This window comes from Cricetulus griseus, chromosome 10, assembly GCF_003668045.3.
Source record: "Cricetulus griseus strain 17A/GY chromosome 10, alternate assembly CriGri-PICRH-1.0, whole genome shotgun sequence".
Lineage (NCBI taxonomy): Eukaryota > Metazoa > Chordata > Mammalia > Rodentia > Cricetidae > Cricetulus > Cricetulus griseus.
The window spans coordinates 8283500-8296908 of NC_048603.1; the positions used below are offsets into that span (position 1 = coordinate 8283500).

The following is a 13409-nucleotide window of genomic DNA, read 5'->3' on the forward strand; positions in this document are numbered from 1 at the left end:
CTTGTTGTTGGTAAATGTTTTTAAAAAATCAAATCCTTCATTTTGCATCTGCTATTAAGTTAAGCTCTAAAAACTAAAATATTATTATCAGAGCTGGGCAAAAACTACAGCAAAATTCACTTGCTGAGTCATGGGTCAGGTCTGACCTCTTTCAATACATGGAGATGTTTGTTGTAATACTTTTATTGTATATTTACTTCGCACACGTTGTAAATCTTCACGAAAAATAAAAAGCATTCTTTATCCCATTATAGGTCATTTTCCCCCAGAACACAGATCAAGAATATTTTTTTCACCCTACTGAACCAGGAAATACAATATTGTCAAGCCTGGAGAGGGGAAGACAATGGATTTCTTTCTATGCTGAATGACATTTTAAAGATCGCCGTTCCCTGTGCCTTCCAAATAAACATTGCTCACTACATGAAAGACAGGGGTCGGGGAGAAATGAAGACTGAAGGAAGAAAATTCAAGTCAGATGACAGCCTCATTAGAATGTGCAGAAAGCCTCTCCAACTCCCTCTAGATGCTGCCACGCAGCAATGATTGCTGATGGACACGGAAGGAGTGGACCCCCGTGGGGGCCTCATATTGCACCCCAGAACTTGGCCATTGTATCCTGGAAATGTGACCCTGTGAAAGGCCGGCTTCTTTGAGGCTTTAATAGAGTTCACAGAAAATGCTTGTCTCCAAAATGAGATTTCTCCCGGATTCACTGTGCAGCGTGGAAGTCTTGACAGGATGAGCAGGGGGCCATTTCTCCTAATCAAGGGGGGACGTGAACCCCTGGGGGTGAGAGATTGTAAGCAATCAAAAGCAACAGTCACAAAAAAGCCATTGCCTTCTGCTCCATTGTCAAGTGGGCATAAAGGAAGACGGGAGAGAAGCTGCTAGAATTGGGTAGAAATAAGGGATAATAGGTCAGATGGACCCATTTGTCTTAGTAATTACCCCATTTCCGTCTCCAAGGATCTGGGAAATATTCCCTCGCTGCCTGGGTAGCCCATTTGTGTAGCATGTTTAACTCTTAATTAAAATCTCCACTTTCTTATCGTTAGTTCAAAAATTATATGACCACTTTAATATGAAGACACAAACAAGGCTTTCTGAGTTGTGTGGGGTACAGTGCCTTGCCTCTTGGTGTAGCTGAACAACAAGAAGGATAACGGGGGTGAAACTGGCCAGACTAAGGCCACACTCAAAGAAGGCCTTTGGAAAACCATCTCTAGTTTCTAGATGGAGATGCAATGCCAAGCCTCGTGGTCTCTGGCTTACATGTAGTGTGCTCATATTGCTACTATTCTAAAATAGTAGATAATCAGACTTTGTAGTTTTTTTTAATTTTGGGTAAACTATATATTTGAATTTATATATATATTATACAAATAAAACATTACAATGATTAGAAATGTATGTCAGTATTCATACTGGCTAAATTTATAACAGGGTCGATAAGAGTAGAATTTGATGGAGGGTTGAAGGGAGACCATTTCTTTGAGTATTTTCAAAAACAATTGTATTCGTCAGAACACAGCCAAATAATAGAACATTTGCCTTCCATTTAGGAGGCCTTAAGTTCAATTCTGTGTGTGTGTGTGTGTGTGTGTGTGTGTGTGTGTGTGTGTGTGTGTGTGTGTGAGTGTATAAACAGTATATACATACATGCATTCATTTATTACCTAGGTAAGCTAACTAACCTTTAAAATTTGTTTTCACTGTGGTTACTCCACAGCTGGATTTGGCTACAGGTGTAGACTAAAGCTATCTCAAACAAGTTAACTAAAGAGGAATTGTGAAATAAAGCTTCACCAGTGAGGGTTCAACTACACCCAAGGTTCTCTGCATCGAGGCCTCCTGTGCTAGAAGTCTGTCTGGGATTTCTGTTCATTAAGGTAATCAATGTTTACCCTGTGTCATAGTTTGGATGTGAGACTGAGCCTTGTGCTAATGGCTCAGTCTTGGGCTTGGCAGTATCTAGTTGCTAGTGGAGATGTTTAAGAAGTGAGATCCAGGCGCCCCTCTCTCAAGGAACGTAGGTGGGTGTGTCTTACTTTCTTTTGAAGCCCTTGTTTTCTTCAAATCCTCACACTTAAGCCTATATTAAAATAAACTCACTAATATCTCCAACATCTCTTCCCAGAAAAGAGAAGTAGCTGCCTACAGGGAAAGTTTAGATCATTAGAGGCACGACCTCAAAAAATAATTATGAAGCCCCTGCTCATTCTTCTCCTTTGCTAGATTTCCCAGCCATCATGAAGGGAGCTCTGGCCTGGGCACCTACTCTGAGTGTCACCTTACTACAGGCACAAGGTGATGCTTACAAACTATAAGCCAAAGCAAGCCATTTTATGATATCTCTCAGGTATTTTATTACAGTAATGAAAAACTGACTGACACACCTTTGTTAGTGTTCGATAAATGGTCCTTAACTCTACTTATAATATGCTACTCTTTTCAAGGAATAAAAATCAGGACCCAATCTTATCATGATGATACCCATAAAAGCATGCCTATTTATAAGACTTAAGGGGAAAATACTAGGCTTCTTAGAGTAGACTTCCACAATCTTAGCTATTAAGATTAACTGCTTAACAGTTCAGGACGTAAGAACCTGGGCACAACTCACTTCCTAATCACACTAGTTACTTCTGTTGTTCTAATAGAAAACCCTGACAAAAAGCAACTCAGGGGGGAAAGGATTTATTTAGCTATAGTTCCAGAAGGCATACAGTTCATTATGGTAGGAAGGCAGGTTAGCAGGTACACGAGGCTGCCTTGGGTAAACCGCAAGCTGGCTGATCATATTTTATCCACACCCAAGAGACAAAGAACAGGAAGTGGGGCCAATCTGTCAAACCTCATTGCTTCTGTAAGTTTCCTAAACAGCACAGCCAACCAGGGACAAAACATTCAAACACATGAGCCCATGGGGGACAATTCTCATCAAACTGCAACAATGGCGTAAGACTAAAGTATATGCCCAACAAAACTCAGACAACACTTTCGGAAAAGACTATGAAGTTAAGTAACTATTCTCAGCTGTGTGGGTTTTGATTTTGTTTTGTTTTATCTGACAATCAAACTCTGGACATCGTGAATCATCCGATTCAGTAACTTTCTGCAGGTTACGTACATTGGTGGAAAGTAGGCTTTCCCTAGCTGCCATACCCTTAGGTCAAGAATGTTGTGAAGGACCAGAAAGTGTTGTAAAGTAAAGGCTGGCATCCAGGTATTGATCTTGTCCTCTCTTCAATTTCAAGAAGAGAGTTCATCCTATGCCATGTGCTGCCTAGAAAAGGCCAAATCACCCCAAATGTCTAAAATCCTTTTAACTGAATCCATTATACTAATACCTGACAATGAGTCTCATTTCACATGCTCGATGCCCTCACTTAAAGGAATAATCACTACAAAGAGTGAGTTGTATAAACCTGCTTCCCAGCATGTTGGTTGATATGACCCCCCACTGGTTCTAATGCAACCATCAGGCAGAGCCTTTTATATTTCATGGTGAACAAATTACCCTTTGTGACAGGCAGGTTGAGTACTCTGGCTGTCAATCTTCTTTGCCATACTGCTAAGATTCCATTTCATAGAACATCCTGAAAATTCAAACTGAAGGAGGTAAAGGTCCATAAAATCGGAAAGTGAGAGAATAAATCCAAATGGAAAGCGGAGACTATTAGTAGCTCTAGCCAATGGCAGAAGTTCCCTTTATTTCAGCACTCCCTCAAACGATGTGACCTCCAAATCCTAAACATGGGATTTTCTGTGCCCAGGTCAAAAATATCAAGAGAATTAAGGTTAGGAGGGTCTCACAAACAAGGGAAGAATTATGCCTGCAATATACATTGTAAGACGGAGCCAAAGTAAAGCTAGGAGATACCTTAAGAGGATATATCTGGTAACCCACTGTGGAAACTTCCATCTGGGTGGGAATTTCAACTCCATGTGGTTTCCTTGAATATTGGGCCCTGAAGCCTTCTGAAGCCAGACTGATGTCAGGCAGCTTTCTCCCTATCTCTTCTTAATAATGGCCACAACCAGTAGCCTTTTAATTTCCTTTAATTAATTTAAACCCCATTTGACCCTCAGGGGAATATATTCCAAAGGATTATGAAAACAATAAACCTGTTCCGTGAAAATGTAGAATTCCACAATCTGCTTTTACAATGCTTTGCAAGCATGCCATCACTTCAAGAAGAACAAATAACATGGAGCAATAATCTTTTCACTTTATGTGAGACTAGTATTAAACATTCCATCAGAAAGTAAATTTCTATATTTTTTACTTACTTGTTTTTGTATTGAGACGTGATCTCCTATAGACTGGCGTTAAGCTCACTATATATCTGAGGATGAACTCGAACTTCAGATTCAGTCGCCCTCTCTTCCTAAGCACTGGTATCACAGGCTGCATCACCACCATGCTTGGTGGTGATGTGGAGTTGGAGTCAACCCCAGGGCCTTTTTTTTGCAGTAGACACTCACGTGAGCTATATCCTTGACTCAAAAGAAAGTTTATTAGAATTCTGAACACACAATAAGCCTATGAAGATGAGTTTTTATTTCTCCCCATTTATTAATTTCTATGACAGTTTTTGGTCATGTAAGAAAATGCTTTAAATTCACATTATATGTAATTTTGTGAAGAAGTGAATCTTGAACTAAAGTTTTTTTTAAAAAAAAAAATCTGTTTCAATATTGAGAAAGCGACTACAAGGCACTGAGGATGAAATAATAGGTAATATCTACAGCCAGTTTCCATCTCCAATTCAGCTAATGCAGAGTGAAGGTGCAGCCCGGACTCAGCTTGTATAGTGCCTTTGTCAGAATACATGAAGAACTGCTACAGAACACACACACACACACACACACACACACACACACACACACACACACACGAGTGTAAGCTATAAACAGGAACCTCACAAGCGCATATATCCAAATAGAAAAATGGGCCCTCGTTGTTAGTCATCCTAGGAATGAAGACGACTGTGTCCTATTATTCCACAACCCACCCCACAGAATGGCCAAAATGAAACCACATGTCTCCAATAAAGAGGAGGGAGAGCCTCAGGTGCTGCTGGTGGGGATGAGACCAGGGATGGCAGTATCAGCTAACCCGGGTACTTGGGCTTTCCTGAAACTCCATTCCTAGGTATCTGCGCATATAACCACCCAAAGACTGATGAAGGTGAAAGTTATCCATTGTGTTATTAATAACATCCTCAAATTTAAAAAAAAATAAACAATATCCCTCTACAGTAGAAAGGATATGTGAATTATAGTAGTATGTTTATATGAAAGAATACTACAGAGTGGGGTCTGTGGATAAATAAAAGCCACGCCCTTTTACATGAATTGATTCCAGGTAGCTTGTCCAGTAGACGGTGAGATGCAAAGGCTAGATAGTCCTTTAATGGTTCCATTTCATGAAACAGAGAAGCAAATTTCTGGCATTAGACGTCAAGTCAGCAGTTAATTTTGGAGAAAAGTCACTGGGAGAAGGCAAACAGAAGGCCTCTGTCTACTGGTAAGAATTTAATTTGGGAGCTGGCTGCATGAGCTTACTCATCTTCTAAAATCTTACAAATTTTCCAAAAGTAGTCATATTTCAACACTTGTAACAGTAAAACAAGGCCTTATGATCGGAATGCCTTTTTCTAATTAAAGCTGTCTTCGTATACGTTGCCTTGTCACTATTTCTGTGACTGGATACCTTGCCCACCACTCCTTAACTACAAAGTTCAGTGTGTCTCACCTACATGAGGGAGCATGCTGCGTGTTGCAAGACACAAAGAACAGAAGCTCCAAACACTCACCTGCAACACAGGTGCGCTAGTAACTCGAATTCTTTCTGCGGTGAGTATCAAACTTGGCATCTCACCACATTCTCTTATCCTTACTCAAGAAAATAAGGTTTTTCATGCTCTGCTATTTTCTTCTTAGCACACTGTGCCTTATATAAGAGAAAATATAATATAATGATGTTTGTGGAGAAAAACAATAATTGAAATTCTGTCCCTGAAACTGAGTGTAATGGAAGACTGGGAAGGAGTCGTGACAACTCAATCCCTAGTCATTTCATTGGTCACTTCAAGAATTACATCAATGAAGTTGACAAATGCAAAAAATGGACATACCAATGCTAACCCAACGTGTGTTTTAGTTTAATGACTTCATACACTAACACCTAGTAGGACCATGTACTGGTTAAAATTTATTCCTATAGCTCAAGAAATTTTAACTTTTAAAATTCAATGTCAGTCTTAAAAAATATGAGACGATCTATAAATAACTGGGAAGGGTAAAATAAGTGTTTCTGAAAAAAGGTTATGCTTCCATGTATTAAAATATGGTTTTTTTAAGTGTATTATTCTCCTTTGAACTAATGCCTAAACTACATGTGACCATTTACATCAGTGGTTCGGCTTTTTATATAAGTGACATTTCAAAAGCAGAGGATTTTATTGTATAAGACTATTATAAATAATATATTTTATAATCCTTTATAACCTGCAGGGTTTTTTACTGATTCCCAATGCAGTCAATTTTCTTTGACATTTAGGCATTTCTTGCTGCTTGTCCTGTGGGGGTGACCTTGCATTGATTTTTACCAGGCTGGTCTTATTCTTACCATGTAAGTAAGTTCGAAACAACCCCTTCAAACAAAACGGCAATCAGTAACCACCAGTATGTGAAATGATGGGCTTTGACTCAACCCTTCCACATCCTGAGCTAATTCTAGGTGGAGACTGAACAACAGTGGGCTCCATCTAGGACAGGCAACCTGGAAATGCCAGGCCTTAGGGACGGGGAGCACTCTTTGGGTTTGTGAGGGAAAAGCACTCTTAACTTTAAAGGTTATAAAGCAAGTGAGATGATGCTCCCAGGAAGATTTAGACATCAGACAATACACAGCAACTTGGGGTTTGTGTGTGTGTGTGTGTGTGTGTGTGTGTGTGTGTGTGTGTGTGTGTGTGTGTGTTTTCTTGTGCTCTTTCTTGTTTGTTTAATTCTGTTTGTTTGTTGTTTTCTAAAGAAAGAGTGAAAGTCACCGTACAGTTGGGCAGGTGGAGAGGTGGGGAAGACATGGGAGAAGTTGGGGGAGGGGAAGCCATGATCAGATTATATTGTATGAAAAAATAGTTTTGAAACAAAAGGAACTTATATCCCAGCACTCAGGAGGCAGAGGCAGGCAGATCTTTGTGAATCTGAGACCAGCCTGGTCTACAAGGGCTAGTTCCAGGACAGCCTCCAAAGCTACACAGAGAAACCCTGCCTCGAAAAACAAAACAAAACAAACTAACAACGAATTTACAAGAATGTGACTCTATGTATGCCTATCATCTCGGTTATGAACTGAATGTTTTGGATAGAGAGAGCCTAGTCCTCTACATGACACACAACAGAAGCATTACCAGGGAGCAGTGCTTAAGCTAATGTTGAAGTCAAGCAAGGCTAGGTTGCCTGGGAAACATGGAGGAAGTCATCTACTCCCTTCCAGGCATAAGCCAGAGACTCGTTACACTCGTTACACCCTCCACCCGCCACACAGCCAGCTTACAGGATCTGGAGCAGCCTCCACCCAAGTGCTCACTTGCCACAGTCAGCTAGAACACTCTTGCAAGATCGCTTGCAGTACCAGGGCTGAGGCCTGCTGGGGCCCACATTCCTGATAAGACACTGGATCCAAGCCCCTGCCGCTAACTTATAATCAAGTGATGGGGGAGGTCCTTCTGTGTATATGTTTGTCTTATTGGTTGATAAATAAAGCACTGTTGGCCAATAGGGAAGCAAGTTAGGAGGGACTAGGAGAGAAGGAGGATTCTGGGAAATGTAGGAGAGAGGGGGAGTCACCATGTGAGCCCATGAAGGCTGGCACATAAGGCCGGTGACCTCGGTAAGTCCTTATAAAAATATATAGCTTAGAAGTTATGATTGATAATTAAGACTGAGCTAGCAAATAAGAAATCCTAGCCATTGGCCAGCAATGTTGTTACTAATATTAATCTCTGTGTGTTATTTGGGGACCCTAATGTGGCAGCGGAACTCAGGTGGCTGGCTGGAAGCGTTAACGTTACAATAAAGTTCATCCGTGGAGCTGTGACCATCGTGAGCCGTTTTCAGTTGATACAGTCTGGGAAGGAGTCTCAGTGTGGTTCACTAATGACCTCCAAACACTAATGCAGAGACAGGCCATTGATTCAACTTCCTGCCTGTGATGGTTTGCATAGGAATTATCCCCATAGGGTCAAGAATCTGAATGCTTAGTCACCAGGGAGTGGCACTATTTCAAAATACTAGAAGGATTAGGAGGCATGGCCTTATTGTAGGTATGACTTTGTTGGAGGAAGTGTGTCACTGAAGGTGGGTTTTGAGGTTTCAAAAGCCCAAGGCAGGTCCAACGTCCTCTCTGATTCTTTCTGTCTGTCTGTCTCTATCTGCCTGTCTGTCTGTCTCTCTCTGTGTGTCTCTGTCTCTGTCTCTCTCCCTGGGAACCAGGATGACCGGATGAAGCCATCTGTGCTGCCATGATCCCTGACATGATGACAATGGACTAAGCCTCTGAAACTGTAAGGAAATCCCACATTAAATGCTTTCTTTCATAAGTGTCTCTTCGCAGCAATAGAACAGTGACCAAGACACTGCCTCACAGAAATGGTGGAAAATCCAGCATGATGGTAGAAGAGGTAAAGACATCATTGCAGAGGCAGCTGGAAGACTAATTTTAAGAGATATTTTATACTATTACAAGGAAAATTTACTTTATCTTCAAGGCAATAATAAAACTGTAAGAATCCTCAAACGGGGCCATTAGCTATATTAACCCTATTAGTAAAATTATATGTTGATAGTTATAAAACACTATGCATTTTGATATATATGATTATTGGGATATTGATGTATCCTATAGCACAATACTTAAATATAAAAAAAGATGGATTTAAATTCCTGTTGTGCAATGAACTATTAACTTTAGTTGGTAATTTAACCTCTGTCTAATTAAGTCAAATTCGTGCTCTTTATGTATAGTATATGGCTGGCATTGACTCAGCAGTTAATTAACTGAGAAACTGGATGTAGAGGGCTTACCATTTGGTACACAGACAGCAATGGCTGCTAGCATTTTTTAATGAGATAATGTTCATTATAATGAACAATATTTCAGACAATCAGTGGCTTGATAGTGCTCAATTGCCGGGCAGGTTTTTACCTCAAGTTGCATCAAAACAAAAACCTGAAAATACATATGCCAAGACCCCATCTCAGGATTCTAATTCAGCAATCACTGTAACGAGTCCCAGTGTTTGTATTTGTTCAGGTTCCAGGATAATTCCGAGGCACAGTCACAATCAAGAATTCCATCAAGAACTTGTCATTAAACACTGCCTTTCATTTCACAGGGGTAAGTTTTGCCTAAAAAGCACAGAGCAGCTCAGCTGGAGTTTGTCACCTCTGCACCTCGGCTTCCACCATCATGAGGAATCACGTCCTTGTTCAAATGAAACAATACGGCAAGATCCGGCTCACAGCTAGACGTGAGAATACATAAGGCAAATTCCCATGGAGGGAACCAGGTACGGTGATCAAAAGTAATGACATTACATAGCCCACATTGTAGTCACACAAGGGGGCCAAAGGTTTCTGTTGCCAACAGAAACCAGGACAAAAAGGAAAAAAAAAAATATATATATATATATATATTTATGTCTCAATGACTACATGGATGTCAGCTGGTGAGTGAGAGGGATGGCAGACATGAACTGGAGGCTCCCAGAGCTGGAAGGCAAGGCAAGGTCAAAAGCTGAGGCGGACAGCAGGAGCCAGGCGATCTGCTAGTAAGGTGAGCAGAGTAACAGGTACTGGGTACCAGCAAAAGGGAGTGGTTGATTCCAAGGCAATCTTCAGTCCCTGGCAGGAAGCTTCTTACAAACTTCCTGCTATCGCAGGAACCAGCCTAGGCCTGTAGGTGGAAGCAATAAAATGCATGCAAATGGAGGAGAAGCTAATGAGAGCAGGGATAGCATAAGGCCTCTCTGGTGGAAACGCAGACACCCAGTAAGACACAAAGCCACCAAGAAACCATAGTACTCAACTGAAACTTACACGCAAGAAATTATGGCACATGCTGTAAGTATGTTAGCATAGTGTATTTTTTAGAAGAAGCTGGAAACAGTACTTTTTCAATCATGGATTCATTTGGGTGAGATGGCAATGACTGAATTCCTTTGATTGCCAGGCCCCAAGGCAGAGTCCCCAATGACCATAATGGAAGGCAACAAGGAGAAGACACATCCCAGTATGATGTAGGAAGTCTTATCATAGATATAGTTAATACTAAGGTTACCAGGAACACTTCTCATTGGAAGTGAAGCATTAAATAGCCCACCAGAAATAATGAGGATATGAGATGATCCCCTGTGAATAAATAGCGTGCACAAAGACAGACTGGTGGGCTCGGAATGCTTGTGGAGAAGTAATTCCGTATGACTGCTATATCAGTTGTATGGTGAACAAGACTGGGAAGTTCAGACTACCACAAAGGACCACAAGTGGCAAGCCTTGTTCAAGTGTGGGTTATTAAGAAAAAGGGAGGGATGGGAAGTCAGATGGAAAGGTAGCAGGAAGGATTCTGGGAGGAGCAAGCAGGAGAGGAGGACTGACAATAACCAGAACACAGTGTATGTCATATATTAAATTGTCAAGGAATAAATAAAACTCTACAATGAGAAATAAAATTTTAATAGTATATGGATGTTAAGTAGCACACATGGATTCAATCATATGCATATCATGAAAGTAAGAGTGGCAACTTCAGTTAAAAAATAAGCTGGTTTAAGCACTTCAGAGAATAAGCTATAGATAACAAATTTTGGAATCGAACCCCAGGAGCTCAGGAAATAAGTCCAAGACTGGTAAATAGAACTGGGCTGGAGGGATAGCTCAGTCGTTAAAGGCTAGGCTCACAATCGGAAAAATAGAATTACAAGAAAGTATAAAGCTTAGGTGCAGCAAAAGAAATGATGAACAGAATAAACAGCCTATAGGATGAGGGGAAAATTGGCCAGCTATACTTCAGACAGGAGGTTCATATTAAGACACTACAGACAACTGCCAAAATGAAACACCAAACAAACAAAACTTCCAAGCAACAAAGGGGCCAATCGTCAGAACAGATAGTTCTCGAAAGAAAACTACAAATAGCCAGTGAGCACTTCAAAAGGTGTTCAATAACTCTCGCCATCAAATAAAGCAAATTAAAACTATTTTACGATTCCATCCCATCCGATGAGAATGGCCGCCATCAAGAAAAAAAACAGCAGTAAATGAAGACAAGGCTATGGGAAAAGGGGGTTCCTCATTTGCTGTGGGTGTGAGAGTAAACTTTGCAGTCCCTGTGTAACTAATGGGGGGGTCTCTAAAATGTAAAAATAGAACTGTCATGTGGTAGAGTTCTTCTACTCCTGGGCACTTACCCAAAGGGCTCTACATCCTACCACAGAGACACTCGCCCAACAATGCTCATTGCTACTCTTTCTCAGTAGCAGGAGAAGTCAAGCTAGACGCCTATCAAAGGAATAGATAATGAAAATGTGGTACAGCCACACAATGGAATTTTATTTAGCCATAAAGAAAAAAAATGAAATGCCTATGCAAGTGAATGGAACTGGAAAAATACTGTATTAATCAATGTAAGCCAGGCCCAGAAAGACAGATATCCTATTTTTATCTCATAGTGGATCCCAGCCCATAACTGTTGAATGTGGCTATCCAGGTAAATACAAATACAGGAAACAGTATGGATTCTGGAAAAAGGCCCACGGGACTTGGGAGAAAGATGAAGCTTCCAGGAAGGAAAATGAGAAGACAGTGTAACAGGTAGAAGGAGGAACATTGGGGGTTAACGGACACCTCAGGAAAAGGAGAGGTGGGGCAAAAAGGGGGGAGCTGGAAAGGTCTAGAAACCCATTGCTTGGAAAGGGTTCCCTCTTAGTTTTGGTGTTGTGACCTTTCACTTGTACTCGTTGATCTAAAATAGTTGGATTTTTGTTAGTATTTCTATTCTCCTTTTAACTTCCTGTTCAATGAAATGGCAGTACATTAATGAGTTCTAATTACAATTTTCCTATCTACTAAGAAAACCCAAATTGGCTTAGACCAGTGTTGAAAGACAAGGGAGCCTTTCTGTCATCACTTACATCACTGCACTGACTCCAGTTCTCCCAGCCCCACCTCTGCTCCCTTCATCATCGCTGTCTCTACCTCCTCAAAGACCAGCACCACTACCAGGATGTTTTCAGCTCCCACCATCACTTCTGCCTCCTTCACCAACTTTATTACCGTCATCATAGCTATGGGAGCGGAGGAACTGGAGTCAGGGCAAGGTAACGGTGTAAGTGACAACATAAGGCATTGTCAAGATGAATGTGGTCATGGCTGTGGTAGTGATAGCAACAGTGAAAATACTAGTTTTAAACATAGCACATTTGAGCAGGTTTACCTACTAAGCAGAGAGATAATAAAGAGAAACGGACAACCCTATTGGCCCCAGATAAAAATGGACAAGAATGTTAGAATATTCTAATATAGGAATAAACTGCAGTACTGCCTTCTGTAACTACAGCTAGGAGAAAAGTAACACATATAAGGATGGAAAAGACCCATGAGACCAAACTCATCCTTCTCAATACAAGAGAGCTGACTACCTCTCCCCTCTGTGTAGTACTCTGAGCGCTTTCTGGCTGCCTCCAGAACGCGCTGCCGTGAGTAGGAGTTAGAACAGTTTCAAAGGTGGACCTTCCAGGTAGCATGCCAGTATGGACAGGGAAAGTTGCATGTAATTCCGCCTCTAGATGAAACACTACAGGTGTTCAATGGCTGCTGAGAAGAAAGGCAGTTTCCTCTACAGATGAGCTCCCTCACAGGTTGTCCAGCCCCAAGGGCTCAGTCCTGGACACATAGACATATGAGCTACACTAAACTGACTTAGTATACACGAGTGCATACATGATATGTATATATGTGTGTACATACATGTGTGTACATATAATATATATATATATATATTAATAATAATAAAGAACAGATCTTGAATTTGGGAGGGGGAGAAGGACAGGAATGGCATAGCTATTATACTCACGTATGAAACTCTCAAAAATCAAAGATAAATAAAAGAAATAAAGATTTGACTTCAAGTATTTGTTATATCCTCAATTTCTTTTTCTTTTTTCTTTCTTTTTTTTTTTTTTTTTTTTTTTGAGACAGGGTTTCCTCTGTGGCTTTGGAGGCTGTCCTGGAACTAGCTCTTGTAGACCAAGCTGGTCTCGAACTCTCAGAGATCCACCTGCCTCTGCCTCCCAAGTGCTGGGATTAAAGGTGTGCACCAGCAGCACCTAGCATAT

General features: G+C 40.9%; 1 protein-coding gene across 1 annotated transcript in view; it reads left to right on the top strand.

The window, feature by feature from the left end:
• Positions 1-12298: 12298 nt before the first annotated feature.
• Positions 12299-13409, top strand: part of Sybu (syntabulin) — a 112436-nt gene continuing 111325 nt past the window's right edge. The window contains exon 1 of the mRNA XM_027431435.2: positions 12299-12392. Within this exon, the coding sequence (XP_027287236.2) occupies positions 12299-12392 (94 nt within the window). The remainder of the gene's footprint in view (positions 12393-13409) is intronic.